The 26,401-nt window shown below is 31.1% G+C and overlaps 3 protein-coding genes across 8 annotated transcripts; 2 read left to right on the top strand and 1 right to left on the bottom strand.

Moving 5' to 3' along the window:
* The first annotated feature begins 240 nt into the window (after nt 1-240).
* LOC148581759 (uncharacterized) lies at nt 241-1,999 on the top strand. The gene is made up of 4 exons (XM_088493562.1): nt 241-309; nt 400-544; nt 937-1,162; nt 1,270-1,999. The coding sequence occupies exons 1-4, from the start codon at nt 241-243 to the stop codon at nt 1,997-1,999; spliced, it is 1,170 nt and encodes a 389-aa protein (XP_088349688.1).
* Nucleotides 2,000-6,014: 4,015 nt separating this feature from the next.
* LOC107622837 (uncharacterized) lies at nt 6,015-12,488 on the top strand. Of its 4 annotated transcripts, none has more exons than XR_015880614.1 (16): nt 6,015-6,460; nt 6,972-7,099; nt 7,286-7,357; nt 7,436-7,549; nt 8,248-8,316; nt 8,415-8,471; nt 9,494-9,547; nt 9,627-9,689; nt 9,852-9,914; nt 10,161-10,325; nt 10,396-10,551; nt 11,137-11,217; nt 11,307-11,368; nt 11,573-11,673; nt 11,956-12,012; nt 12,184-12,488. XR_015880614.1 is itself a non-coding variant. In XM_088483159.1 (15 exons), the coding sequence occupies exons 1-14, from the start codon at nt 6,274-6,276 to the stop codon at nt 11,661-11,663; spliced, it is 1,362 nt and encodes a 453-aa protein (XP_088339285.1). In that variant the 5' UTR covers nt 6,015-6,273; the 3' UTR covers nt 11,664-11,673; nt 12,184-12,488. The 4 variants fall into 4 exon arrangements, 2 of the variants coding, with proteins under 2 accessions (XP_088339285.1, XP_020970520.2); XR_015880613.1 differs by having other exon boundaries at nt 11,573-11,706; XM_088483159.1 differs by lacking the exon at nt 11,956-12,012.
* Nucleotides 12,489-19,326: 6,838 nt separating this feature from the next.
* NAC038 (NAC domain containing protein 38) lies at nt 19,327-23,042 on the bottom strand. 3 transcript variants are annotated; one of them, XM_088483133.1, is made up of 4 exons: nt 22,685-23,042; nt 22,169-22,400; nt 21,400-21,671; nt 19,327-20,168 (listed from the first exon to the last, which is right to left on the bottom strand). In XM_088483133.1, the coding sequence occupies exons 1-4, from the start codon at nt 22,688-22,690 to the stop codon at nt 19,563-19,565; spliced, it is 1,116 nt and encodes a 371-aa protein (XP_088339259.1). In that variant the 5' UTR covers nt 22,691-23,042; the 3' UTR covers nt 19,327-19,562. The 3 variants fall into 3 exon arrangements, with proteins under 3 accessions (XP_088339259.1, XP_088339263.1, XP_088339268.1); XM_088483137.1 differs by having other exon boundaries at nt 19,327-20,165; nt 22,685-22,992; XM_088483142.1 differs by having other exon boundaries at nt 22,169-22,397; nt 22,685-22,949.
* Between the last annotated feature and the right edge of the window lie 3,359 nt (nt 23,043-26,401).

Below are 26,401 nucleotides of genomic sequence, written 5' to 3'. Positions count from 1 at the left end.
TCCTCGACTGTCAGATGTTCCAAGCCATTATCAGATGTTGAACTTGGATGCAATGCACTCGGACAATCTTTTGAATGCTGGGGACGGGGAGGATTACAATACGGATGGTATGGTAGAATTCCGAATTGGGCATAGGTTTAGCGACCGAGAAGCAGTCCTAATGGCGGTGAAGAACTACGATATTTGACGGAATGCAGAGTACAGAGTGTTGGAGTCAGATAGGCTAAAATATCACTGCCGATGCAAGCAATTCTCCAATGGTTGTCTGTGGAGTCTTCGTGTGGCATTACAATTGAACTTGAATTACTGGTATATTTTACATTATATTGTGGATGCATTAGATCATAATTCATGGAGTCTTTGTTTAGCATGTTGTTGACATTGGATCATAATTCACAGGGAGATACGTCGTTTCGGTGGATTGCAACCTGTCTGGCACCAACCATGTCTCAAGACCATGTGCAATTGGATAGTGGGTTGATTTGCAAGGTTGTGTTACCAATGATAAAGACTGATCCGTCGGTGTCTATCCCAGTGTTGCAAAGTGCTATCCATTAAAGTTACCATTTTAATTCCTCGTATCGGAAGGTGTGGATAGTAAAGCAAAAGGCAATTGCCATGATCTATGGCGACTGAGAGGAGTCATACAATAGGATTCCGGCACTCTTACGAGCCTTGCAAGAGTGCCTCCCAGGTACGATCCGCGAATGCATTGCTGTCCCTAAGCTTATTACAACAGGAATATGGTTGACGGAGAGTGGAGTCAGTTTGATAAGGTATTCTGGGCATTTCCTCCATGGATTGAAGCGTTTAAGCATTGCAAGCCGTTTGTATTGGTGAACGGAACACATCTGTAAGGTAAGTACCGGGGCATGCTTTTAATTGTTGTGGCTCAAGATGGTAACAACAATATTCTTCCTATAACTTTCTCATTAGTGGAGTCTGAGACAACGGAGTCATGGTCATTTTTCCTCTCAAATTTGAGACAACATGTTACTTCACAGCCAGAAATCCTGATCATATCAAATAGATCACAGGCCATTCGCACCGTTCTCAATGCACCTCACAGTGGATGGCATCCCCTGTCAGCATATCATGCTTACTGCATCCGACACATGGCTTCAAACTTCAACTCCAGGTTCAAATCGACCGAGGGTAAGAGGTACCTGATAAATACGACGACAGTCTGAGTAAGGAAGGATGCGACTGGTACTTGAATACTTTAGGTACACTATCCTGTGAGATGGTGGACTAGGCTCTTCGTTTCAGGAAGGAATTGTGGTTGCAACATTGCAACGAAGGCCGTCGGTATGGTCACATGACTACGAACCTATCGGAGTGTATAAATACCGTGCTGAAGGGAACGAGGAATCTTTCGGTCGCAGCGATTTTTCGGGCAACGTATGAGAGGTTGCAACATTTGTTCGTGCGCAGAGGACGCGAAGTACATGCTCAGTTACAGGGCGGACATATCTACTCACAACGGCTGTTGGCAGCTATAGATAAGAACAGAGAGAGCCTGTCGATGTTGCGAGTCACCCATTGTGATCGTAGGGCATCCGTTTTTAGCGTGGAAGAGATGGAGCTAGTAGATGGTTGGTCACAAACTTCATATCGAGTTCGTATGACTGAGCGTACATGCGATTGCGTCCTGTTCCAGTCATTGCATTACCCATGTCGACACGCCCTGGCGGCATGTGCAGCTGCGAGTATTGAGTGGGGTCATTTTGTGGACCCCTTGTACACGATGGCCTCTGTATTCAAGGTATACGAGAGGGAGTTTCCGCCGATACCAGATGAAAAGATGTGGCCTCCATGGTACGGTGCACGCCTGAAACCCAACTTTGCCATGAGGAGGAAGGCATCGGGTAGGCCGGTATCTACTCGGATATGGAATGAGATAGATGCCATTGAGCGTGCGAAGAAGAGATGTGGGCTCTGCCACGGAGAGGGCCACACCAGACATGGGTGTCCCAATGCGCCCCACTCGGATCCATGACGAACGCATGCAGTTTAGGTTTAGGTCTTTTTGTTCCAATATTGTCACTTTGATGTACTGATTGTTATTAAATGTGTTTAATGTGTAATGAAGCATAATTTCTGTAGAACTACTACCTTCGATTGTTATGGGACCATTTTTCATCTACAACATTACAATATTTTCATAAAAAAAAGCATTGGATTTTGACTATACTCGAATGCAGTGTCCCTGTCTTGATTTATTGCATGTATCTCGGATGCATTGGTCCATGTCAGAATATGAGCATATCTCGGATGCAGTGTATCCGAGATGATCTCATGTTCATATCTCGGGTGCACCCGAGATATGACCAGTGCGTTCCATATCACAAAACGGGGTCAGTGCACCCGATATATGTTTGTTTTGTGGTTTCTCCCACTGTATCCGAGATATAACCCTAAATGTATTTTGGTAAATACTTATACGTTTATTTAAATTAGTAAATATTATATTTTTAATTTAAATAAAAAAAATCTCAGAAATTTTATTGATTGTTGATTGATTAAATTGTGAAGGTAAAACTAAATATATACAGAGTATTGTCTACGAAAAATAAAAGTAAAGATAAGATAAGATAAGAAGATAATATAAAGATAAGATTAGATAAGATAATAAAGACTAAAATTGTAACTGAATTTATGTATTCTGTTGGGCTGAATTTGTGGGCCACGAGACTTCTTTATTGTTGTCATGGGCTAAGATGGAAGAGTAGTTTAATACGCCCCCACAAGCTGATGGATGGAAGATGTCAATAATCCACAGCTTGGATAAGTTCCGATAAAATTGTGGAGGAAAACACGTCTGACGTGGTGACGCAGATGGAGATGTGTGCAACAGAACTAGAGCTGCCGACGACAAAAATATAAAAGGAGATGATGTGCTTGAGGGAGAGAGAGCAAGCAACGATCTTAAAAAAAAAAGCGCGTAGAGCGCGATAAGATTGATCTTCAGAGGGTGCATAGAGCGCAATAAAAGAGGGCACGTAAAGCACAATAAGAGAGGGCGCGTAGAGCGCGATAAAAAAAAAGAGGGCACGTAGAGCGCAATAATAGTGCAGATGGAACTGCTGAAACAAAATGTAGATTGATCTGCTGAAACAAAATACAGACATGACTGCTGAAACAGAATGCAGACGGAACTGCCAGAAGAAGGCGCAGATGGAACTGTCAGAAGAATGCGCAGATAGGGCATAGTGACTATTCCATGAATAATAATTGTTTCTTGTTAGAACAAGGGTAACTAAGACTGATGTTGGATTTTTAATGGATAGATATAATAGAGATTATGAGCTAAATTGGAAGATTCATTATTCATTGTGGGAGGAGGTTGAAGAAAAAAAGTGGGGTAATTTCTCACCGGGAAAATGATAGCTTATGTATCATCTTCAAGGAGGATACTAAGGCTCTGATACCATGATAAAATTGTGAAAGAATAGGAAAAGAAAAGATGAAGAAATTTTTATTGATTGTTGACTGATTGAATTGTGAATGTAAAACTAAATATATATAGAGTATTGTCTACGAAAGAGAAAAGTAAGATAAGATAAGATAAGAAGATAACATAAAGATAAGATAAGATAATAAAGACTAAAATTGTAACTGAATTTATGTATTTTGTTGGGCTGAATTTGTGGGCCACGAGACTTCTTTATTATTGTCATGGGTTAAGGTGGAAGGTAGTTTAATAAACTATAACACCACTCAAGTGTTTGCAATTAAGGTCTGTTTTGCGACGATTTTCAACCATCCCAAATCTCTTGAAAAACTGTCATTATTTTGTGTGTTCTTTCTATCGTTGACATGATAAAATAATTAAAGTTATCGTAGCAGCATAATTAAACTCTTTTACATTAGTATAATCAAAATTTTCTTAATATATATATATTAAAAATGAGAAAATAAATATTGAAAGTGTTTAATTTAATTACATATGCACAGAATACATCATAGAGTATCCGTAGTTATGACTTTGAAAATAATTTTTCATCTCATAATTATTAGGTAACATTTAAAAGAGAGATTAAGACTGAGATACAAAGACTAAAAGATAAAGACTGGGACATTGTATTTAGTATAAAAATATACATGACTGAATTATATCTTAGTATTTTATTTGGTTCAAAATAAAAATAGAGACTAAATACATAAATACTATTTTAAATGAAAAAAAAAAATCAAAAACAAATAATCCTAGCCCAAAAGGCTTTGACCCCACCATCAACTTACACCATCACAACAACCACCACTTCTCACCGTCGTCGTCGAACTCCTCATCCATAGCCACTGTCACCACCACGCAATTGCCCTACCTCCGCGATGACTCTATGCACTCTTGATGGGAGTTCGTCTTGAAGGCACGCTCTCACATCCATTCCCTCGCTGCCATCCTCCTCCGTTGGAGTCCTCTCCGCACTTGCAGATTCCGACCGCCCTGCTCTTTCCCTCCTCTACTGTCCCGTCACCTACTCCATTGTCTCCTCATTTCTGCAAGGCTCTGCCTCCGAATAGATAAAAGAAGAGATGATTGAAGAAGAGACCACAATCTAAAAAACGACACAAACGCACTGGCTAACCTTGTTCGAAGACTAATCTTGTTCGCGGTGGGATTGATGATAATGAGGTTGTGGTGATTTTGGTAGCGGCAATAAGGCAGGGGCTTCTGCTAGGGCTCTTCGATTGTGGTATATTTGTGTTTGACAAGGGAAGGAGATGAGAAGAATCGAAGAAATTAGCACAAATGAAAAAGTTAAAATTATTAATTTGGATTGAGGGTATTTTTGAAAGAAAATGTTAGTTAAATTTCAGTTTTCGTTTCTAAAAATTTTAGTCTTTTATATCTCTATTTTTTGAAGATACTGAAAGGACTGAAATTGTATTCTGAAATTGAAATTTTAGTTCTAGTCCTAAACCAACAAACATAATTCCGAGTCCCAATCTCTCAATTTTAGTTCTAGTAATCCAAAACAAACGTTACCTTATAGGTTACTAAAAAAATTATTAGTACAAAAGAAAAATTATTATTAATATTAAGAAGAATAATACTATGACCAGCAATAATTTATGCTCATATTTATAAGTATTTTACACACAAAAAATATATATTTTATATATATATTTACTAAAATTTTATATACATAAATTAATATAATTTGTACCAATATTTTACAAAATTTGTACATATAAATTAATAAAATTTATTTGTTAAAAATAATTTAATATTTATACTAATTAAATAATAAACAAAAATATTAAAAATTCCTGACTCAAACAGTTTTTGTGTTAAGAATAAAAAAGAAAGTTATTATTGGGGATCTGCAGATTTTGTGTGTCCCTCGCTTGCCACATGTTTTGATTGCACTTTATTTTATTTTCTTTTCTCAAAGATGGGATTCCTTTCCAAAAGACACACGGCCTCCTCAAATCCTCCTAATCCAGCCACATATGTTTCTTTTCTTAATATTAAACTTCCCCTTTTTTGGTTAAGCAGTTAATACTTATTATCTTCTTAGAGTAAGCTTATAGCAAGGGGAAAAAAGACACATCTAATTTAATATGGATTTACTTTCTATTATCATCTGTTTAGAGATTTAACACTATTTAATATAATTAATCAGATATAATATTTCTTATACAATACAATATTATGAATATCTTCTATAACATCAACCAATATTTCATAATAATAAATAAAAATTTTATTAATATGATAAATAAATACTTTGATCTTCCAAGTATTAGAAATGATAAAAATATTTTTGAGAATATTTAAAAAAATCAGATACCAAGAAAGAAATTTATATATATGTAAAAAGGAACTTATTTTAGAGCTTTTTTACAGGTTATACCGTTATATAAATTAATTTGCATTATTATTATTATTATTATTATTATTATTATTATTATTATTATTATTATTGATACTTAGTAGTTAGTAGTACTGTAAATAGGAGTAGCATTTCAATTTATTAAAAAATAAAAAAGGTAAAAATTAAATTGAGTTTCATTGGGTGCTTCGCCTAGCTTAGAAAGAAAGAAGGATGATTAATAACTGAGCCGCACCGTTACTTAAATATCTATCAATCTTCTTCATCACAAACCAGAGAAACAGAAACACACTTACAAGTATATATTCATTGTTCTTCTCTGGTTTCTATTTCTTATTTTGTTTTCTTTTATTTTGTTTTTCAGTTGTGGCGCTGTGAATAATTACGCTTTGTTGTTTTGTTGGCGGCAAAGCAAATCATCGTGTTCTTCATGGCGCCTCTTAAGAACTTCTTCTTTCTCTTCTTCTTCTTCTTCGCTTTCTCTGTAACCCTAATTTCCTCTATCGTTAACGCCGATGCCGCCTCCGCCGACGATGTTTCCGTCGACGGAGGTGCCGCCGCCGCTGCCGCTGCTGCTGCTCAACTGGATCAACTGAACTCCAAGATCCAACACCTAGGTTTGTTCTTCTCTTCTCTTATCTCTATTTACTTACTATTTTTGTTATGATTCTGATTTGATGATTAATTAGTTGATTAATTAATTAAACAATTACTGAAATGGATTAATTAATTAGTTGATTTCCTTTCGGTTGCGTTGATTTTAAGCTTGGTATTTGGTAGTTACGCCGTTCGGTTACTCAGAGCTTGTGATCAGTTTTTTATTTTTTTATTTTTTTATTTCTATATTATTAGGACAGTGATGTGAGTGAGGCGTTGTGTTTGTCGCGTTCTGATTTAGTTTAGTTATCATTTCTTAATAATTTAGTTAGAATTACTGAAAGGAAACGAAATTTTTGTGTTTTGAGAAGCGATTTATGGATTTTGTTGATGTTTGATGTCCGAGCAAGTTGCCATTTTCCGTAGTTTTTATGAAGAGATAATTTTAAAAGCAGATTTGGTTTTATATATTTATTTTTCTTAATACTTTTTGATGGCCAATACATGTGGTGCCTAATTTTTGTTTTGAAGAATCGAAAATCAGTGAAAAATCCCATGAACTGAAGAAGAAGGATGAGATAATTGCAGAAAAGGAAAAAGTTATCCAAGAAAGACTGAGCACCATTGAGTCCTTGCAGAATGAGGTTGCTTCTCTCCAGGTGAGGTGTTTAGGACTATAGATTTTTGTGGTAATAATTTGCTCATTGTGTTCCTTAGTTTTCATTTTTAATTAATAGGTGAAAAATTGTTAGTTATATTTCATACTTAATAATTTAATATAATTCATGGAGCATTTTGACTTATTTTTATCTTAAAACTAACTCCAAATTAATATTTCTTCTCAGAAAAAAGGTTCATTGGACGCTGAGGAGCAGGTTGGGAAGGCTCATGCCCGTGCTGGTGAACTGCAAAATCAGGTTATGCATGAATGAGCTGGAGAATTTGTCACGTATATGATCATAGTTCTTGAGCTTACTCTGAAATTCTCAATTCAGGTGGACAAACTTAAAAGTGAATTGGAGACAAAAAACAAGGAGAAGCTGACATGGGAAATCAAGATAGCCGAGGCTGAGAAAACAATTCGTCAGTTGGACTCAAAATTAGCAGATGTAAGTTCTACATTTGGCCAGATGGTATATGCTTTGCTTTTACATCCCAACCAAACATTATAATTTACACTTTTCGAAGTACTTTTCCTCATTCATTACTCTGCATTTCACTACATTGGGTTTGTAGGAAACAAGTTAATCTTTTTGAGGAATAGATCGTTCCCCCTTTAATATCCAATGTGTAAGGGTGGCCTAGCATCCAATTCTTCCATCATTGGGATGGGGGCGAGTAGATTTGTGCTCCATGTCATTTACAAGTTAATCTTCATCTTCTGCATTGTCAGTTGGCTTTGAATGATTCTACAATCTACATTCCTAGTATTAAGTTAAATGGAAGACTAAAGGTTATCAATCATCATGCAATGTTAAATTTCCATTATGCAATAGCGCTATGGCGACGATATAGTGGATATTTGACAACCTTGAGAGGAGGTCAAGGTATCAATAGTGCATTGCAACTTATCATGTTTTGCTAAATTTCCGCTACATAATAATGCTATGTCACTAATATATCGGATATTTGACAACTATTGTAAGAGAAATAATTATTAAAGCTCTTGAATCCAACCACTTGCACAAATGCGTCATGATGATTTGCTCTGTATTTCCAGCAGTTGTGTCCTGTACTCATGTCAGTTTAATTTAATAATAATAACAATTTTTTATGATGATATATGGTGACCTGGGTTGTGCCGCAGTTTCAAAAGACAACTGAGGAACAGAAGACCAAAATTCGTAAAACTGAACGCGCTCTTAAAGTTGCTGAGGTATATGAATACATAGTTGGTCTTGTTATGTTGTTCAAGATTGTTGATGATTTTGACTTTGATGAAGTCATGTTTTTCCCTCGAATATTATTGTTTAGGAAGAGATGATGAAGGCTAAGTTTGAGGCAACTTCAAAAGCAAGAGAACTAACAGAGGTAAAACCTCGGTTGACAACAAACTCTGCCGTCTTTCTTCCTTGTGTTCAAACCATGTTATCTTCCTTACATGTGTATAAACTGTGCCTGTTAGTTAAAACCTCCAAATTAATCCATGCCAAGTTGCCAATTATCAGTTGTTCTGTTGATCTGATATTGAGGTGGTTTTAATTCATTGTGCAATTTTTGTTAAATTAAATGAAGAAAACCTTGTAGAAGTGGAAGTTTGAATAAGTTCATCTAGTTTAGGTAAAATGTCAGGGCTGTCTTTTGAAATGTCGACGTCAGGAGGACAAATGCTGGAAATAAATATTTACTGATCGAATTCTCTGTTTAGTCTGCTTTTAAGCTTATTTTGTGTGACAAAAAATGGCTGTATATATGTAGATGATTGCTTTTACTGGAACCCTGTTTGCCTGTTATGGTAATTTCTGGATGTATTTGTGGGAAGCGTAATTCTTAGGGGGGAAAAAACCACTCCTAAGCATATGTATTTACAGGATACCAAAGACTTTATGTGGTATCCACCATCCAAGAGCTGTAAGTGTTCTGGTCGTTTTTGAAGTGTTTAAAAGGGAGTATAATAACACCTCGAAATATACTGATTGATTGTAATATGACCAGATAATGAAAATCATATACTTGGGCCCAGACCAAGAGTTGTTTTGGGAGATTGAGATTTATGACTTGTGAAAAAGGAATAATTTGTAGAGGATTTCTATCCAATTAAGTGGAAATTCTTCTACCACAGTTCTTGTTTCTTTTTTTTCTTTCTTGGCTTTTTTCCCTCTATTTTGATGACACTAGTATAAGGAATTTCCAGGTCCAAATTTTAAAATAGTTAAATAAAAAAACTGGTCTGAAACATTGTACTTAGTTGAATGAGATTTTACATGGTTATGTAAGCATCAACTGCCTACAACTGTAGTGCTATGAGAGTTGATAAAGTATTTCAATATGCTATGAAATTTAGATTATATTGGTGATGTGTTTATTGATGCATACTGATGCTGATGAATCAGGTCCATAGTGCTTGGCTTCCACCTTGGCTTGCTGCACACTATGTCCAAACTAGGGTGAGTTCATATTGTGTGCTTTATGATTTAAATAATACAGCCTTCTTCAGAAGTAATGAGAATTTTGTTTTTCTGTTAGTCATTGGTTCAAACTCATTGGGATAAACATGGGAAACCTACTTGGGAGGTGATTACTCAAAAGGTACTACTTTGTTTTCTAGTTTTATCACACTTTCTTGTCTGGTACCTCTTATGATAATTTAGTTTACCCAATTACAGATACTGGCTTTTTTCTTTCTAATTTTTTGGCCACTAGAAACAGATCCTACTGGCTTCATTTTGACATCTTCCCTATTCATTCTAGGCTAAAGAGAAAAAGGAACAAGCTGGGAAATGGGCTGAACCTCATGTGGAAACAATCACAACTGTAAGTAGTCTGCACTGCCTGGAGATACTTGTCATTGTATGGATTAAGTGCAGCAGCACTTTTAAGTGGTGTATAACTCCAACTACTGTGCCCTATGGCTAAAGATGAATATATTGATCTGTTTGTTTTTGTTCCTCTGGTAGTTTGAGATCCATTTGCCTTTCCTTGTTTTTTGTTGTTACTTTGGTAAATAATCAAGTAAATTTAATTATATTATTTCTCACTTGTATTGGTTTTCACATGAAGAAATGGATCCCGGCTGTTAAGGAACACTGGTCTGTGGTGAAAACGAATGCTGAACCTCATGTGCAATTATTTACTACAAAAACTACTGAAATTTATGAGGCATCAAAGAATGCAATTGCTCCTCATGCAAGTAAGGCGAAAGAATTTGTAGATCCTTATTATCAGGTAGGTCTTAATTTTTGGTTTTGTTTGCTCTGTTGAATTGTTTCTGAAAATACTCTTTACTGGTTGACAGGAAGCTAAAAGGCTGAGCAAGCCATACATTGATCAGGTTGCTGTTGCTGCTAAGCCTCATGTTGATAAAGCACAAGAGGTTTTGAAGCCCTATACAAAACATGTTGTTCATGCTTATGGCAGGTTCATGGACTCCGCCACTACATATCATAGCCAGGTTTCATGCCTTTTCGCATCTGATGACATTTATTTATTTTAACTGCTGAGTATTGCTGTTATAGATGATTCTGTTGTTTTTCACATGTGTAAAGAGCAATACATGTAGTTATAGCTGCTCACTTCTACAATCAGGCTTAGGCCATCCTGTTAAAAAATAATAACAATGAAAGCCAAGTTGCATCATCAGCAGATTTAGGTTATTCATTCTGGTTGTGGTGTGACCATCTGTCACAATATGCCTCTTCTTGAATACTACACTATAATAACCTTTTCCGAGTTCGGAGACCATGACATGACATTGTATTAATGTTACTGTAAACAGATTTGATGAAAAATGTCTCAAGCTCCTATTTGTTTGTTGCAATGCTATATGTAAAAATTTGAAGTTTAGTTCCCTGAGTCTCTACTGTCCATATTAGTCTTCGTGCCTAGAGCAACATTGCTTTGATTGCTACACAATTAATGAGATCTATTCACCTTTTTTGGGCAAATTGCAGAATAATGAAATACTGAAAGTAGTCATTGTATAAGTTTGATAACATGTATATTGCTTTTCTGAGTGTTATTTTCTTCTGCTGTCAAGGTCCAAGCAACTGTCCAGGAGACACTGAAAAAGCACGAGCTTACTAGGCCTCTTGCTACTAAAGAATTGGAATGGTTTGCGGTATGCATCAAATGATTGTGTCCTGACCAATTTCGATGAGAGTGACTTATTTGATTTCGTGGTTTGACAAAAACTCTGTTAACTTGCAGGCCTCTGCTCTTTTGGCCTTGCCTGTTATTTTACTGGCTAGAGTTTTATCTGCCACTTTCTGGTCAGTTTTGAATGTCCTGAAGATCATATACTGATTTAATTTTTGTTAATCGCTTGATATGTGTGTTCTCTTGATATTTGGATTTGTATTTTTCTTTGTTTGAAGTTTATTAATTCTGAGTGGTTGAACATGTAAAGAAGTTTTACACTAAGAAAAATGACAAGAATTGGAAGTTGTGGTTACTAATTCGTTTCTCTGCTTCAGCAAAAAAGCCAAGAAGCCTGCTCGAACCGGAAACACTCAGAATGCTCGACGCAAAGCTAAACGAGGGCATCCAGATCAGCCCGACAAGTAGATAACACAATGTTCGTTCCTACTTTTTTTTGGGACAGATTTAGGTATTTTTTTTCTATTATAGTTTGAAGATTATATTGTGTCTTTGCATGATAAAAAGCAAGCATTGATATTTCATCGATTTCCTAAGTTATTTATGTCTCTGGTTCTGGTATGATTTGCTTTGCATCTCTGAAATAGAATTAATTAATTCCATGGTCATCCTAGATCGTCTCTAGTTTGTAGTTGGTGTTGTGCTATATTTGATAGACTAGGTGAATAAGTTTGATTTATCATCATCTTATGCTATTCAGGGAAATGGAGTCATGTGGATGTTAATTGAAACATGTTTCTTACAGACTGTCATAATTGTAAGTAGGAAACTATGACTTTGCTACTGCAAAGCACTATCTTAATTGGCTAACAGAAGGGTAACAGATTTACTGTATATTATGGAGTTGCACTTCTCTGTCTTTTTAATTTCTTGTTTTGCTAGCCATAGCTAAATATAATGCGTAAAAAGAGAGTTTCTTTTCTTGCAGATTGTTTTTACCTGTTCACATGGACTTATCTTGGGGGCCAGATATTTTACCTGTTCCATTTTATGCGGGCTTTGAATATTTTAGCTTTTTGTTTCTCATTGAGGGATCTTCAGAAGGTTAGAGTTGGGCATACGATGTGCTTAGGCATTCATGTATTATGGCTGTGTTATATTTGTTATTTCACCCCTTCCCCCTTTTTGTTCGGAGAAAAATCTTCATATATTTCACATCATGTATGTTTATTGAGGTTGCTTTTAGAACTAGAAGTTGAAAGAAACTAATTCATGGGTTATTCTTCACTATCACTTCATGTTTTCCTTTTCATAATTAAATGATTATGCTAGTGTTCAGTTCACAAATTATTCTGTAATGGAAAAGAAAACCTTTGATGTTATATTTGATTAATGATATGCTTAGAAACTACTAAGTTTTAAGCTCTAGCCTCTCAACCCCCCATTAAGGTTTCTTATTGGGTCACACGCTATGAAACACTAGTTTGTATATTCGTTAATTAGAAGGTAAAATCATGTTTTAGTAGTCATCAAATAATTTAATCTGGTTCGGAATAGCTTGCGGTACATAGGAGTTGAGTGATCGAGATTGCTTTAGATAATGAATGCTTATTGGAATATTGGCTGCTATCATTTGTTTGTGTTTACAAAACACACTGTTGGCCATGATTACAATTTTCTTGGACAATGTTTTAACCCTTTTCTCTCTTGGGGCAGGAACCATGTACCACTATAGGAAAAATCCATAAGCTAAATTATCTAATGTGCTGTCCTTTCTCATTTGTCACGATTAGAATAAATTTCTTGATCCAATTATCTAGTGAAATTATGCGTGACGATTTGGAATTTTGTTAGAAATCTTCTTGCTAGTTGTCTGTTTTCTTTTGGAAAATGGAAGAGTTTTTCGGTTTTGGCTTTCTGAAAATATACATTCATATGAGTATGTACATAAGATATTATTGCTATACTTCGCAGCTCACGAGTTTATAATAATTTTAAAATGGGAAAGGTAAAATACAAATTTCAAAATATATTCAAAGAAAGGAGGTATGTGCCAATTTAAAAACCAGCAGTAAACGTCATATATAAAAAATATCCTCGAACAGGGTAAACATAATTTTCTTATCAAGTACTAAATGTATTTAGAAATGATGCTATTTATCAAATATACTTTACAAATTATGCTATTTAAATAAAATATGAATGAAATTTATTTCTTTCGTTAACTTAAACTAGTGTACAGTTAGATTTATCATGTAAAACTAATAATACAGGAGAGTGAACAATTATCATTAAAATATTATATATAAAAAAGTTTGGGAAATAACAAAAAATAGCTTAGAACAATCTAAAGTTATCTTATTTTTGCATTTATTATTACTTATCTTATTTTGTATTTTCTAATAGTGTTAAAATAATTAAATAATATTAAATATATAATTATAAAAGTTATATACATAAAATTATAATGTTAAATTAAATAAAATAATTTTAGATTATTATATCCTGATATCGTATAATGGTGGTTATACATTTTTCCTATGCTTTTGGAGATTTCAATTTCTTTTCCTATATAGATTAGGCCGTTAGGGAAAATTTTGTATGTTTTTGACCCACAATTAGTCAATTAGTGTCTATTCTAAAAACGAATCACAGACATTTTTTTGGTGTGCAGGTGAATGGGCCGGGTAACAACCCCACCCACAACAACAACAACATATGCTACAATATATGCAACTACATCAGGTACAATCAAGAGTTTCCTTAGATTTTATATATGTTTTTGTTCAAATTCACAGACATTAAATGAGTTCACTGTGGAAGATGTGCTCATTAAGAAGGACGCAAAAGGATAAGGGCGTAGACAAAATGGGCCATATGCAAAACTTTGTTAGGCTGAACCATTAAGAGAGCCTATATAAAACTTAGAATATAAATTGATTTCCTGGGCCTTTCTCTAAGTGTGGTGAAGAGCTCTTTCACGGTGTGTTTACTGTTTGGTATCGAGTTAAAATTTAGAGAAATGACAGGAGTAATATATCATTATATTTTCCTTTACTAATATAATTTTTTTTAACGGACTTTGGTTAGTCAAGTGATTAGTTTATTTGTCTTAAACAAGTTTCGAAAATTTGAATCTCACCTTATGGATTCAAAAATCTATTAGTCATTAACAAATTCTTAAATATAACTCTAATCAAGTGATTAATTTTTGATATTTCAAATAGAGATACCTCAAAAAAAAAAAGTTTTTTTAAGTATTAATAAAATTTTTAACCTTTTAATATCAAAAGAGGATCGCTTAACACTCTTGATAATACTTCTCTAGAGTTTAAAGGAAATTGTACGGGAAAAGGATGATGCAACTAAAATAACAAATCATAGTAGGTAATAGGAGTGGAAGTGAGTCAAGTTAGTTCATGAGCCAGCTCGAGTTCGATTTGTTAATAGCTCAATAAGTTGAACTCGTGAACTGATGAGTCGAGTTTGAGTTTGGAATTGAGCTCATAAATTAAATGAGTCGAGTTTGAGTTTGGATAAGTAACTCAACTCATTAGTTTGTGAGCTGCATCAATTATATATATATATATATGATCTTAATTATTTAAAATTTTATATTTATTTTTTATATATAATTTTGATGCAAGACATAAATAAAAAAATTATAATTATTAATATAGAATTATAAATTATGTTCCTATTATTTAAGCCAACTCGTGAGTTTTCGGTGAGTCGAACTTGAGTTTAAAAAATAAACTCGATTATTAATGAGGCGAACTGTGAGCCAAACTCAATTTTTTTTAGTCGAACTTGAGCTTGGTTTATTTCGACTCACTTCCAGTCCTAGTAAGTAGTTATTATATACAGTGTACTTAGATATTTTACACAATTTGGTATTTTCTTCAAAATAGTATAAAGGTATTTTCTAATATTAGTCTTTATAAATTATAAAATTAAAGAATTACTAATGGGGGTATCTTCATATCTTGTTAAATTAAAGAGTTAGTTAACATTAGGATAGACATCTATTCCTACTGAGCGCAGATATATGTTGTTTCATTTGGCATTCTTATTGGACTTTCAAAGTATTAGTATTAACTTATTAATTAAGCGGTGAACGTTACAGATCAATGTGTACATAAATATTGTTTAAAAAATCAACTTATTTGTTCGCTTAAATAAGTGTTGGTGTTTGAATTTTATTTTATATATGTAATAATTTATTGGCCAATAATAAATTTTTAAATAAAGTTCAAATCCATAAAAGATTAATCCTTAAAGAGATCGTAGACAACCAAAAAATAAAAGCATTATTAAACTGATTTACATGGCATATGAAGAGATGGTTAAGGTAGATGTGACTAATGTGGCTCTACCGCTCTACGAAACCGGATAATACATTACAATGTTATTTACGTTATACGGTCAAGCAAGCTAAGACTGTGATTCTTTTGAAATAAGTTCAATTGATGATACATTGATACATATTTATGTATAAAAATGCGCTATTTGCATATTAAAATGAGCTATCATACATTTATATATAAATATATATGTAATTTAACTTATTTTTAATATATATTTTATATTTTATATTTTATTCTACTAGTTAATTTTGGTATAACCTAATATAATTGATATTTATATGATTTAATTATTTTGTTAGTCTTTATAATTTCATCAAATTTTTTTATTAGATCTTTACAATTTAAAATTTTATAATTCAATTTTTATATTAATTAGATAAAATTTTATAATTAAAAACTCATTAGTTGTTATTTTTCAGAAAAAAAATACAATGCTTTTATAATTTTTGCTTTTAAATAGTTTATAATTTATCCTACATCAAATACAAAAATAAATATTTTGAAAAAAAATATTTCTTAACAAAAAATAATTAAAATAGATCAAATTAAAACTTTTTTTTTTTATCTAATACAGGAACTAAATTATAGATTTTTTAAATTATATTTAAAGACAACTAAAAGATTAGTAAAATTATATATAAAGACTTACAATATAATTAAACCTGGCTTATTTGTCAGACAAATTATTTAACCCCAAATTAAATTCTAAAAGCATATGTTTAATTATCAAGATCATAATTATTGGTAAGAATATATATGTTGGCACATCAGTTGAGACATTTTTAAAATAGATTATTTCTCCCTAATTAATTAGGGTCCATTTGAAAATTTTAGAAGTAACTTTTTTTTAACTTTTGACTTAGAGTACCTATAATGGGGAATTCCTCTTTCACTTTTTTCTGACACATAGAAACTCTAACCATTGGAGGAGAGAAGGAATGAGTTCCCGCACGGGTCTCAAGGTGAGGAAGTCCCTCTAAACAGGGACTCAAGTTAACCAATAATAACTTGCCATTTGACAAGTTATTTTAAAAAAATAATAATATAAAATCTGAAATAATTAAATAATTATATTAAATAATAAAATAATAATTAAATTAGTAATAATTATAATAAAAATTATATTAAATAATTATATTTTTATTTAATTAATAATTTATATTAATTATTTAAAAAATAATTAATTAGATTAAATAATTATATTTTTATTTAATTAATGATTTATATTAATTATTTATATCATAATTAATATTGAATATTATTTATATTATTATATTAAATTATAATTAATTAAATTTACTTACATTAAAAAATAAATTTAATTTTTACATCTTACAAAATAATTCTTAGTTGAGTTAGTTATTTTTATTTTTAAAATTTAAAATACTAACAATATTATTAAAATTAGCAATTGTAAACACAAAACTATAAATTAGTGTAATCCCGAATTATATATTGTGTATTATTATTATATATGAATTTATTTAATATTAATATCTTTTAATAGTAAATTATTTTTAAATTTATAAATTTAAATAATATTATTAAAAAAATTAATTACATTAATTTTAAGTATTTTAATTAATTAATTAAGTGGGACCACAACAGGGACTAAAGTTAGTTCCTCCTAATGGAGAAGAGAGAGATGCTTTGAATTCCTATTTATCGTTTATGACGCAAAAGCTGATGTGGAGTTACATTTTATGACAGGTGGGTCATAAATAGGGACTGAGATGAGTTCCCTACTGGAGATGGTCTTATGAAAAGTAGTAGTATTAATGTCTGGTGCAATTTTCAAAACTAAATTGCAATTTTCTAAAAAGCTATTGAGGAACTTATAGAGAAGTTAAAAAAAATGATTTCTCTCATAATACTTTTACTTTTCATCACATTTTTATAAAATAAGCACTTTTAAAATTAAAAATCCAAACACAAAATAACTTATTTATAAGTTACTTTTAATAGAATTATTTATTATTTAAGTTATTTTATTAAAAGGAGCTTAATTAAGTTGGTTACCCAAGCTGGACCTTATAGTGTAGTTGAAATTTGAAAACCCCCAAAACAAAAATTGTTGTGAATATCATACGCATGTTTTTACATGCATAACAGTAATATTATTTAGAGTTTATAAGTTTTTATTTAATCAATTAATTAAGTTCATCTATATATTGTATTATAACTTATAGGCCCTGCTCTAAATAGTAGTTAGGCTAAACTTTAAAATGCAATTACAAAAGCTATCTATATATACACATTTAAAACTCACTTGAGAATTGTATTTAATGTAATATGTAGACACCAGCAAATAAATAATCAAAATTATTACACACTTATTTCTATTTCATCTGTTTATCAAATTATGAGTACGACTCTTTTCATTCTCCTCCTTTTATTACCAATCATCATAATAATAATACTATTATGTAGACACAAATGCAATTTTTTCATTTCTATAACTGATATGTTATAATCACTATTATTATTATTATTATTATTATTATTATTATTATTATTAAGACAATATAACTTAATTTATATATTCAAAATTATTAAGTTACAGTAAACTTTAAATCATAAATCAAAATAAAAATAAAAATAAATATTCTAATAAAAATATTAATAAACCCGTGAAACACGGCGTAAACTCTAGCGTAATACTAATCGATAGTGATGATTTTTATTTACGATTAAAAATATTTCTGATTTTATTAATCAAATTTGAGATGTTTAGTCTTTTTATAAAATGTACTGTGGTAATTTAAAAATATTTTTTAGAATTAATAACATATATAAGGATTTGAGATTTTTATTTAAAAAAAAGTGTATAATTATTAGATGTAATAATGAGAAAAAAATTTTGAGAATTTGATTCATATAAAATTTGGATTGATTTTTGATGTAATTAAATAAAAAACTAATTATAAAAAAATTTAATTGTGTTAATTAAATTAAAAAAAATATTTTACATTTTCTTATAAGTGAGAGTATTATTGAATATATATTTTTAGAAAAAGTATAAATAACTAATTAGGGTGGTAGTTAACTTGAGCCAACTTTTTTAATTTTAAAAACTTTTAAATTTAAAAAAATGCGATCCAATATTTGTGTTGCACAGTTCGTAGTTGCCTTTTTCTTTTTTTTTTTTTTTGTCGGTTTTAGATGATTCTTATAATTAGTTTTACAAATTTTTTTTTTAGGTTTTAGATATATTTTTTATATATTTTAGATATTACCTTTTTTATGTTTTGGATTATTTTTTTAATAATTTTGAACGTTTCTTTTCTTATTTTTTTAATTTTTTTTAATATTTTGAATGTTTCTTTTTATGATATTTCAAATCTTTTTTTATTAAATTTTTTATATTTATTTTATAATAATTTTAAATGTTTGTTTTTATTCAGTTTTAGATTTTTTTTTAAGATTTTAGATATTTTTTCGGTTAATTTTAAATGTTTTTTATGATAATTTGAATTCATATTCCATCCAAAGAAAAAATTTAAAAAAGGTCCAATTCTATTTCTTTTATTTTCTTAATGATTTTTTTTTTTTTTACTAATTGGCACCTTTAATTGGTTACTTAACAAAGTTATTTTTATTTAGGATCCCGCTAGGGAGATAATGGAGTATTGAGTTATAAAATGAACATTTTGGGGTTCACCAAGACTCGAACTCTTGACCTTTCGGATCTAGCGCTCTAATACTATAGATGATACCACTCATCCCAAAAGCAATGATTGAATTTTTTGCTATACGTAGCATTATTGACTAGATAAAAGCAATAACATTAAAGAAGTTTCGTAACTCCAAATAAGAACAAGATTCACTTTGATACTGCAAGGTCTCTTTACCTGCATTAAACTTAGAAACACGATAATTAAAAAAAAAAAAAGAAGAAAGAAAAAAGTTTTACGTAGCTTAATTATCCAACTTAGCTTATAACACTAAATTATGTATAATAATTAATTAAACAAAATGAAGTAGGGTCTCTCTCCTTTATTTAGTAGGAAGGCCAGTAATTATCAAGATCCATGCAATGATCCATGCCCATAAACCTATTTCCATGACCACCATTTGTGTTGCTTATTTCATTGACGTAACCCACATTCTCAGCACCAGAAATCATGTTGGAACTCACATCATGATGAACTTGATGATGAGGAACCATACCCAATGTTTGGGACGGAGGAGTCGGCTGCATGGGCCGCAAAACTGGTTGTGTTGTGGCCACTACTGTTCCGCCTCCTCCGCCTCCTAGATTTAAATTGAGCCCTGAAATTGTGAATCCAACTCCTGGGGATGATGCAGCCACTGGATAATTTATCTGAGGCTGCATCCCGGGTAGGTTGGTACTGGTTGATCCAGTACCAACACGCAAAACCCTAGCTACTTCTGCTAACTCTGCAGTATTCATATAGTTCCTTCCATAGAGGAAATGAGCGGCGGCGGGGTCTCCGAGTTGCATCATTGGCGGCGGCGGCACAATATTGTGGTGACCTATTTCAAGGTTGAAAGGGTTCATTGCCCTACTTGCATGGTTGGAAGAAGGGTACTTCTTTGCACCGGCACTCTTCTGGAACACACGGCAAACCACCCATTCATCCTGCTATATATATCACAAAAGGGTGTAGGATTACATGTTAGGGTTTGTTATGTTGAATATTAATGACAGTTAATCTATATCTCCATCAAAATGGTCACCTATAATCAAAGGTTGTTAATGTTCATCCAGAATTGTTAATATTGACTATTAAAGACGCTTATGATGATTTTTAGAGAACATTTTTCTTCCTTCAATAAATAGTCTAAATAAAGTCTTTGGGGAAATTGATCCATTAACATGGCATAAAGGTGATTAAAATTTAAATATTTAAGAGATAATAAAAAATTATTTTAAATCAGTCAAAAATAATTTATTTTGCATTCATTAATTATGGCTAGAATAATTAAGAAATATTAGATATAATAAATGTGTAATTATAAATATTATATGTATAAAATTATAAATGTATAAAATTATAGATGTTAAGTTAAATAAAATAATTTTAGATTATTAACTCTGTAGCATTAAATTTAAAGCAAATAATTTACAATTTGGTTCTTGTTGATTAAATTCTTGTTTGTATACCGAAATAGAGTAAACTCTTAATATTAGGAATATGTTTGAGAAAAATTAGTAGGTATTCTTAGTGTAAATTATAACTTGTGCATTGATGTATTAATTGAATGATAAGTAGTCATTAATGAATGTTTATAATAAAATTATTTTAGTTTATGTGATATAAATTGCTGAAGAGAATAAAACATTTTATTTTAGCACCTAATAATGATTCTATGTTCGATTGGGGTTAAAGAAAAATGAAACGACATGGACAAATTTTAAAAGAATTGAAATAAAAGGTAGTCAATTAATGCTATATATTTGAAAGAGACAAAGAATAAAAAAAAGAAAAAAAGAAAAAGAGATATAAACCAAGGTAGCTTCACCTTTGATTCTTCCAAATTTTAAGCCTGAAAAAACTTTAAAATAGCATGTTTAAGTAAATATAAAACCAGTCGCCATCTTTTCTTAAGGATTAATTAACCCTTAAGTTATGGTTCTTGACTAATAATTGTTTGCTTTTTTGAATTTGCAATATATGGTATGATATGCGGACACTTCTTGGAGTTTAGTGGAAGAAGAAGATGGGTAGGGTTTTGTCATAAAAGATACGTTATTTTTATTTGCATTTTACTACATGTTTGAAAGACTGAGTTTCATTATATATATATATAAAAGAAACAAAAATCATTTACAGAAATATTAAGTAATTAATATTTTTTGTTTATATTTATACCTTGGTTGTTCGAAAGGTGGATTTAGAATGAATGCGATATTCATGCATGACCCAATTACTCTTCTCTCCCCTTGGGGCTCTTCCTTTGTAGAAAACCAAAGTTTTCTTCATCCCAACTAGCTCCGATGTAACACTATTAAGGATCTCTTTGTCTTTTCCGGTGGTCTTCCAATACCCCGTGTTTGTGGCTCGGTTCGTTCGCACCCCAGTTGGGTACTTACGATCTCTCAGGCTGAAGAAGTACCATTCTTTTTCTCCCATCTTCGCCTTCCCTAATTCATGGAAAATTTTGTTAAATAAATAGAAAAAAAAAAAAAAAGAAACATCCAAGGAACATAATATATTAGATTCAATGAGAATCTGTTGTGGTCTTTTTGTTTAATTAGAAAAGTAATAGAAGGTATTTAACAAATGTATATCATTCACTTAAATTAAATCTTATCCATGTCTAAAAAAAGAAAAAGGCAAATCTCTTCTTAATGAATTAAATGGACTAAAATATACCTTAGTTAGTATAATGGGATTAAAATTTGGTGCATCAGTCAATTATTGTCTCATAGAAACCTTAGATAGTGTTGAGTACTCTAAAAATAATGATAACATGGATATAAAAATAAGCACTATCTATTTAGGAGAATAATTGAAGGAGTAAATTAAGAAAATTAAATATCTTGAATTTGATGGATATTTATTTCTCAAATATAAAAGAATATGCATAAAAAAAATCAAAGAAATTGAACTAATAATAATAGTTGCAAACTATACGCACCTGGAAGCTCCCATGGCTCACATTTATTGAGATCAACATCAGTTATTGCCCTGCCTGAAAAGTTTGAATCCGAGATCTTGTTTATGAGATAGCAAGTAATGAGTTCTTCGTCGGTTGGATGAAATCGAAACCCAGGTGGTAGGGTTTCCTCTTTTCCATGGCAACATTCCATTATTCCTATGTCCTTCTTATTAGTGCCCTCCTTATTGGCGGTGATTGCTTCCTTTTCCTTCTATAGCATACAAATTTGCACATCATAATGAACTTTCTTAGAGAAAAATTATAGCTAAACAAAACATAGATTTATCATTGAAGAAAAAATTAGACAAAGTTCAATTACACATCTAGCTCTCCAATGTTCTAATTAAATATATCCACCTTTCAAAAAGAGTCATCAATACCCTTGGGAAAAAATTTAAACTAAAGAAATTAAACATAATAACTTTGATTTCTTCTTCAAAGAAAAAGCTTAGACAAAAACCCTAAGAAGTAAATAATTAAAGAGATAGAGCTTACTTGCATGGAGAGACAAAACTCTTTGTTCAATTTTGGGTTGAATTTTTGTGATTCACTTTGAGAAGAAAACACTTGACTTGAGGGTTACCACAAAATAATAAGATCAAATTAAAAGAGAGGGAAGAGTATGGAGCTTCCTTATCACTGCTACTACTAATCAATTATGCATGAAAGAAACTAGAGTTAATTAGGGTTTAAGTATACAAAGGCAAATGAAGAAAGAAAAACCATGGATAAGTGTGTTTCTCAAGGTTCCACCAAATGTGGGTCTTCATCATCAAGTTTGCCTCAGGTTTATAGCAAGTTGTAAATTCTAAGGAGACACCTAGCAGTGTTGACTAACTACAATGACTATTTTAACCCTCTTGAGCTGCATGCATCACCATGTAGTGTTACCACATATTGGCTTAAGAAATTATTTACCAAAAATATTAAACATAGATGGTAGCTAAAATAATATAGAAATTATATTTACCAATTATCTTTGTTCCTTCATAAATCAATATAGTATATAATTACATTATTACTTTTTATAATAACTAAGTAAATTATGTAAATTTTTTTATTAAAAAAAATTATTCATTGTCAAAAGTTATAGCTAAATATGTATTCAATATATGTGTACTTAGTATTTATTTATTTGATATATATTGAGTACATACATATGTTTGCTTTATACAATAAAATAAGAGTTTTGTTAATCTATGTTTTTACAACTTGTACTATTAAGATTTAGTTACAAATTTAAAATTAATCTAAAATTTCAATTAAAAATTTTTACAAATATAAAAACATAATTATTATAATTAAAAAAAAACTATAAATATGAAGAGAATCTTAATTATTATACTATTAAACACAAATATACAATATATAGTATCCACATTTATTTCAGCGCCGAGAAACAAAAGGAGTCATGCATGTGAATCATTCATGCACACGTGATGCAGTGGGCTCCATTGTATACCTAATATGGTTTATAAGCTTATTGTATTGTATAAATTATTGGTGTATTTTTATTCCATTTCATTTTAAATTTTTTATAATTAAAATATATAGAATTAGTTTTTTTATTATTTTAATTTCTTTAAATAAAAATAAAAATAAAATTTTAGCATAAAATGAAATAAACACGCATGTACATTACTCATCTAAAAAACATTTACTTGATCATCACACATATACTTATATATACAATAAGGTCAAAGGAAAGTAATGCACACAGAAAAATAGAAATTAAATTAAATGTATAAGAGACTAGGAATAAAGAACAAATAATAACATGATATATATAATAATGGTGTGTTTTTTTATGGATACCACCAACTATCATTAGAAAAAGAAACAAAGAAAATATTGTTTTATGGAAGACAGCTCCACTTTTCCCTGACCAATTTCCAGAAATCCACACCCCTTCATTCTTATTTTATTTCTCTTGATATTCCTATGTGATTATGATTTTACATATTTGTATTTCAGTAATTAAATAATGTGAGATGGTGGTCTGTAACAATATATATATAACATTCATTTTTTTTGTTAATTAATGACAAGAAAAAAATTCGGATAATTCACCTTGATAAAATAAATAAAGTTTAAAATTGCGTAAATATCAGAATTAGTTACACATCCTATTTTAAATATTTTCATGTAAATCGAATTAGATTATTTATATGTATGATAAATCACTATTTTGTGGTTTATTTTGTATTGAATTGAGTGAATTTTATTTATTATTCTCACACTTATGTATATAATTCGCATGCTTATATTTTTCTTTCTAATTTTGTGCTATAATTGAAAACATGCTTCTTTGCCCTTAAATTTGCTAATTTTAATCATCTCTTATTACCATTCGATGCCGTGATATGTGTGCAAGTGATTTCAGGTTTTCCAAGGCAGGAATGACTTAGAGGATGGAAAAAAAGCATGCAAAAGTGGAAGGAACACAAGAAATTAAGGATTTCAGAATCTGGTAGCGACGAGCACGCATGGGCGACGCGTACGCGTGACATGTGCAACGACCTACGACGCGCACGCGTGGCTGACGCCTACGCGTGGCCAGTAAAAAGTCCAGCGACGCGCACGCGTGGCTGACGCATACGCGTGACAGAGCGTCACGTGCTGCATTAAACAGAAAACACTGGGAGCGATTTATGGGCTGATTTGGACTCAGTTTCAAGCTCGAAAATACTGATTAGATGGTGCAGAGTGAAGCTGGAAGGGGGGATCATTCACTTCTCATTCATTCATACTTTAGGTTTTAGATGCAGGTTTTCTAGAGAGAGAGGCTCTCTCCTCTCTTTAGATTTTAAGGTTTTTAGTCTTATTCCTTCTCAAATTCAGATTTATACCTTACTTTAATTTAGTTTCTCTTCTACGCTTATTTGTTCTAGCACTTTAGTTATCTACTTCCTTTATTTTGCTAATTTAGTTTATGAGTTCATGTGTTACTCTCAATTTTCATTAATGCAATTTATGTTTCATGTTTTTTATTGCTCAATTGCTTTGTTATGGTTATTTCTTTGCTTTGGTTAGTCTTAGAATTTTCTCTGTCTTGTCAATTTTCTATGCTTTATGTTGCGGCTCCCAAGTGTTTGATAAAATGTTTGGGTGGATTTTAATTTAGATTTTTATGTTTTTGACTTGGATTGATTATTTAGAGACTCTTGAGTTATCAAAAGTCTTTTGTTGAATGGTAATTGGAGATTGTCGGTTAGCTTGAACTTCACCAAAGCTAGTCTCTCACTATGAGTTGACTAGGACTTGTGAACTCAAGTTAATTGTATGCACTTGACTTTCCTTCAATTGTTAGAGGTCAACTAAGTGAGAGCAATTTGTGATTACCATCACAATTGACAATGATAATGAGGATAGGAATTCCGATTCTCAACCCTTGCTAGGACTTTTCTTAGTTGTTAGTTATTTTCTTGTTATTTACATTCCTTGCTTATTAAACTCAAACCCCAAAAAGATACAATCTCATAACCAATAATAAACATACTTCCGTGCAATTCCTTGAGAGACGACCCGAGGTTTGAATACTTCGGTTAATTTTATTGGGTTGTATTTGTGACAAACAATTTAAACATTGATTGAGGTTTAATTGTTGGTTTATTAGAACTATACTTGCAACGCAATATTTTTGTAAAAATCTTTACCGACATTTTTCCTCTATTAACATAAATCGAATAAATTTTATTCTATTTACTATGTGTATCACGTACTAGTAGTAAATTAAATCAAATTGATTCTATGTATATATTGTATGAAATTTGATTGACTACTTATACAACATATACATAATAGATAGAATGGAGTTAATTCGATTTATTATTTGTATAAATTATTAATATTTTTTTATTAATTTTAAAATATAAATGTCAATAAAAAATACCCACATTAAAATGAATAAGAATAGAACTTACGCTTGATGACATTTTTCTCTCAGAAATTCAATTTGAATTAGAAGTAAAGTCGTCAAAGCATAAGTTCGATACTTAATTTCACAAATTAAATGATAAGTTAATTAATAAAATATTTTAATTATTTTTCAAATTACATATTGTATAAATATGGTTAGTCTTTTTATATTGTATAACTATTTATTACTTCTGATTTTTACTACAAGAAAAACGTTGAGGATCGTTAGATTTATCGTCGAAAAGATGAAAAAAAGCCGACGTTAATTAAGTTACCTCAGATTTACCGTCGGAT

Source organism: Arachis ipaensis, chromosome B10, assembly GCF_059453495.1.
Source record: "Arachis ipaensis isolate K30076 ecotype BB chromosome B10, ASM5945349v1, whole genome shotgun sequence".
In the NCBI taxonomy this organism is placed as follows: Eukaryota; Viridiplantae; Streptophyta; class Magnoliopsida; order Fabales; family Fabaceae; genus Arachis; species Arachis ipaensis.
This window is presented reverse-complemented; position numbering and strand designations above follow the sequence as displayed.

What these genes read in the sequence shown, in the direction of transcription:
- NAC038 (XM_088483133.1), bottom strand. An exon ending in TGAGCCATGGGAGCTTCCAG is followed by an intron (nt 21,672 to 22,168) that starts GTGCGTATAGTT and finishes TCCATGAATTAG; the next exon opens with GGAAGGCGAAGATGGGAGAA. An exon ending in CCACCTTTCGAACAACCAAG is followed by an intron (nt 20,169 to 21,399) that starts GTATAAATATAA and finishes TGATATATATAG; the next exon opens with CAGGATGAATGGGTGGTTTG.
- LOC107622837 (XM_088483159.1), top strand. Translation starts at nt 6,274, where the DNA reads ATGGCGCCTCTTAAGAACTTCTTCTTTCTCTTCTTCTTCTTCTTCGCT. An exon ending in TGGACTCAAAATTAGCAGAT is followed by an intron (nt 7,550 to 8,247) that starts GTAAGTTCTACA and finishes GTTGTGCCGCAG; the next exon opens with TTTCAAAAGACAACTGAGGA. An exon ending in GCGCTCTTAAAGTTGCTGAG is followed by an intron (nt 8,317 to 8,414) that starts GTATATGAATAC and finishes ATTATTGTTTAG; the next exon opens with GAAGAGATGATGAAGGCTAA.
- LOC148581759 (XM_088493562.1), top strand. Translation starts at nt 241, where the DNA reads ATGCAAGCAATTCTCCAATGGTTGTCTGTGGAGTCTTCGTGTGGCATT. An exon ending in CAATTGAACTTGAATTACTG is followed by an intron (nt 310 to 399) that starts GTATATTTTACA and finishes CATAATTCACAG; the next exon opens with GGAGATACGTCGTTTCGGTG. An exon ending in AAATCGACCGAGGGTAAGAG is followed by an intron (nt 1,163 to 1,269) that starts GTACCTGATAAA and finishes TCTTCGTTTCAG; the next exon opens with GAAGGAATTGTGGTTGCAAC.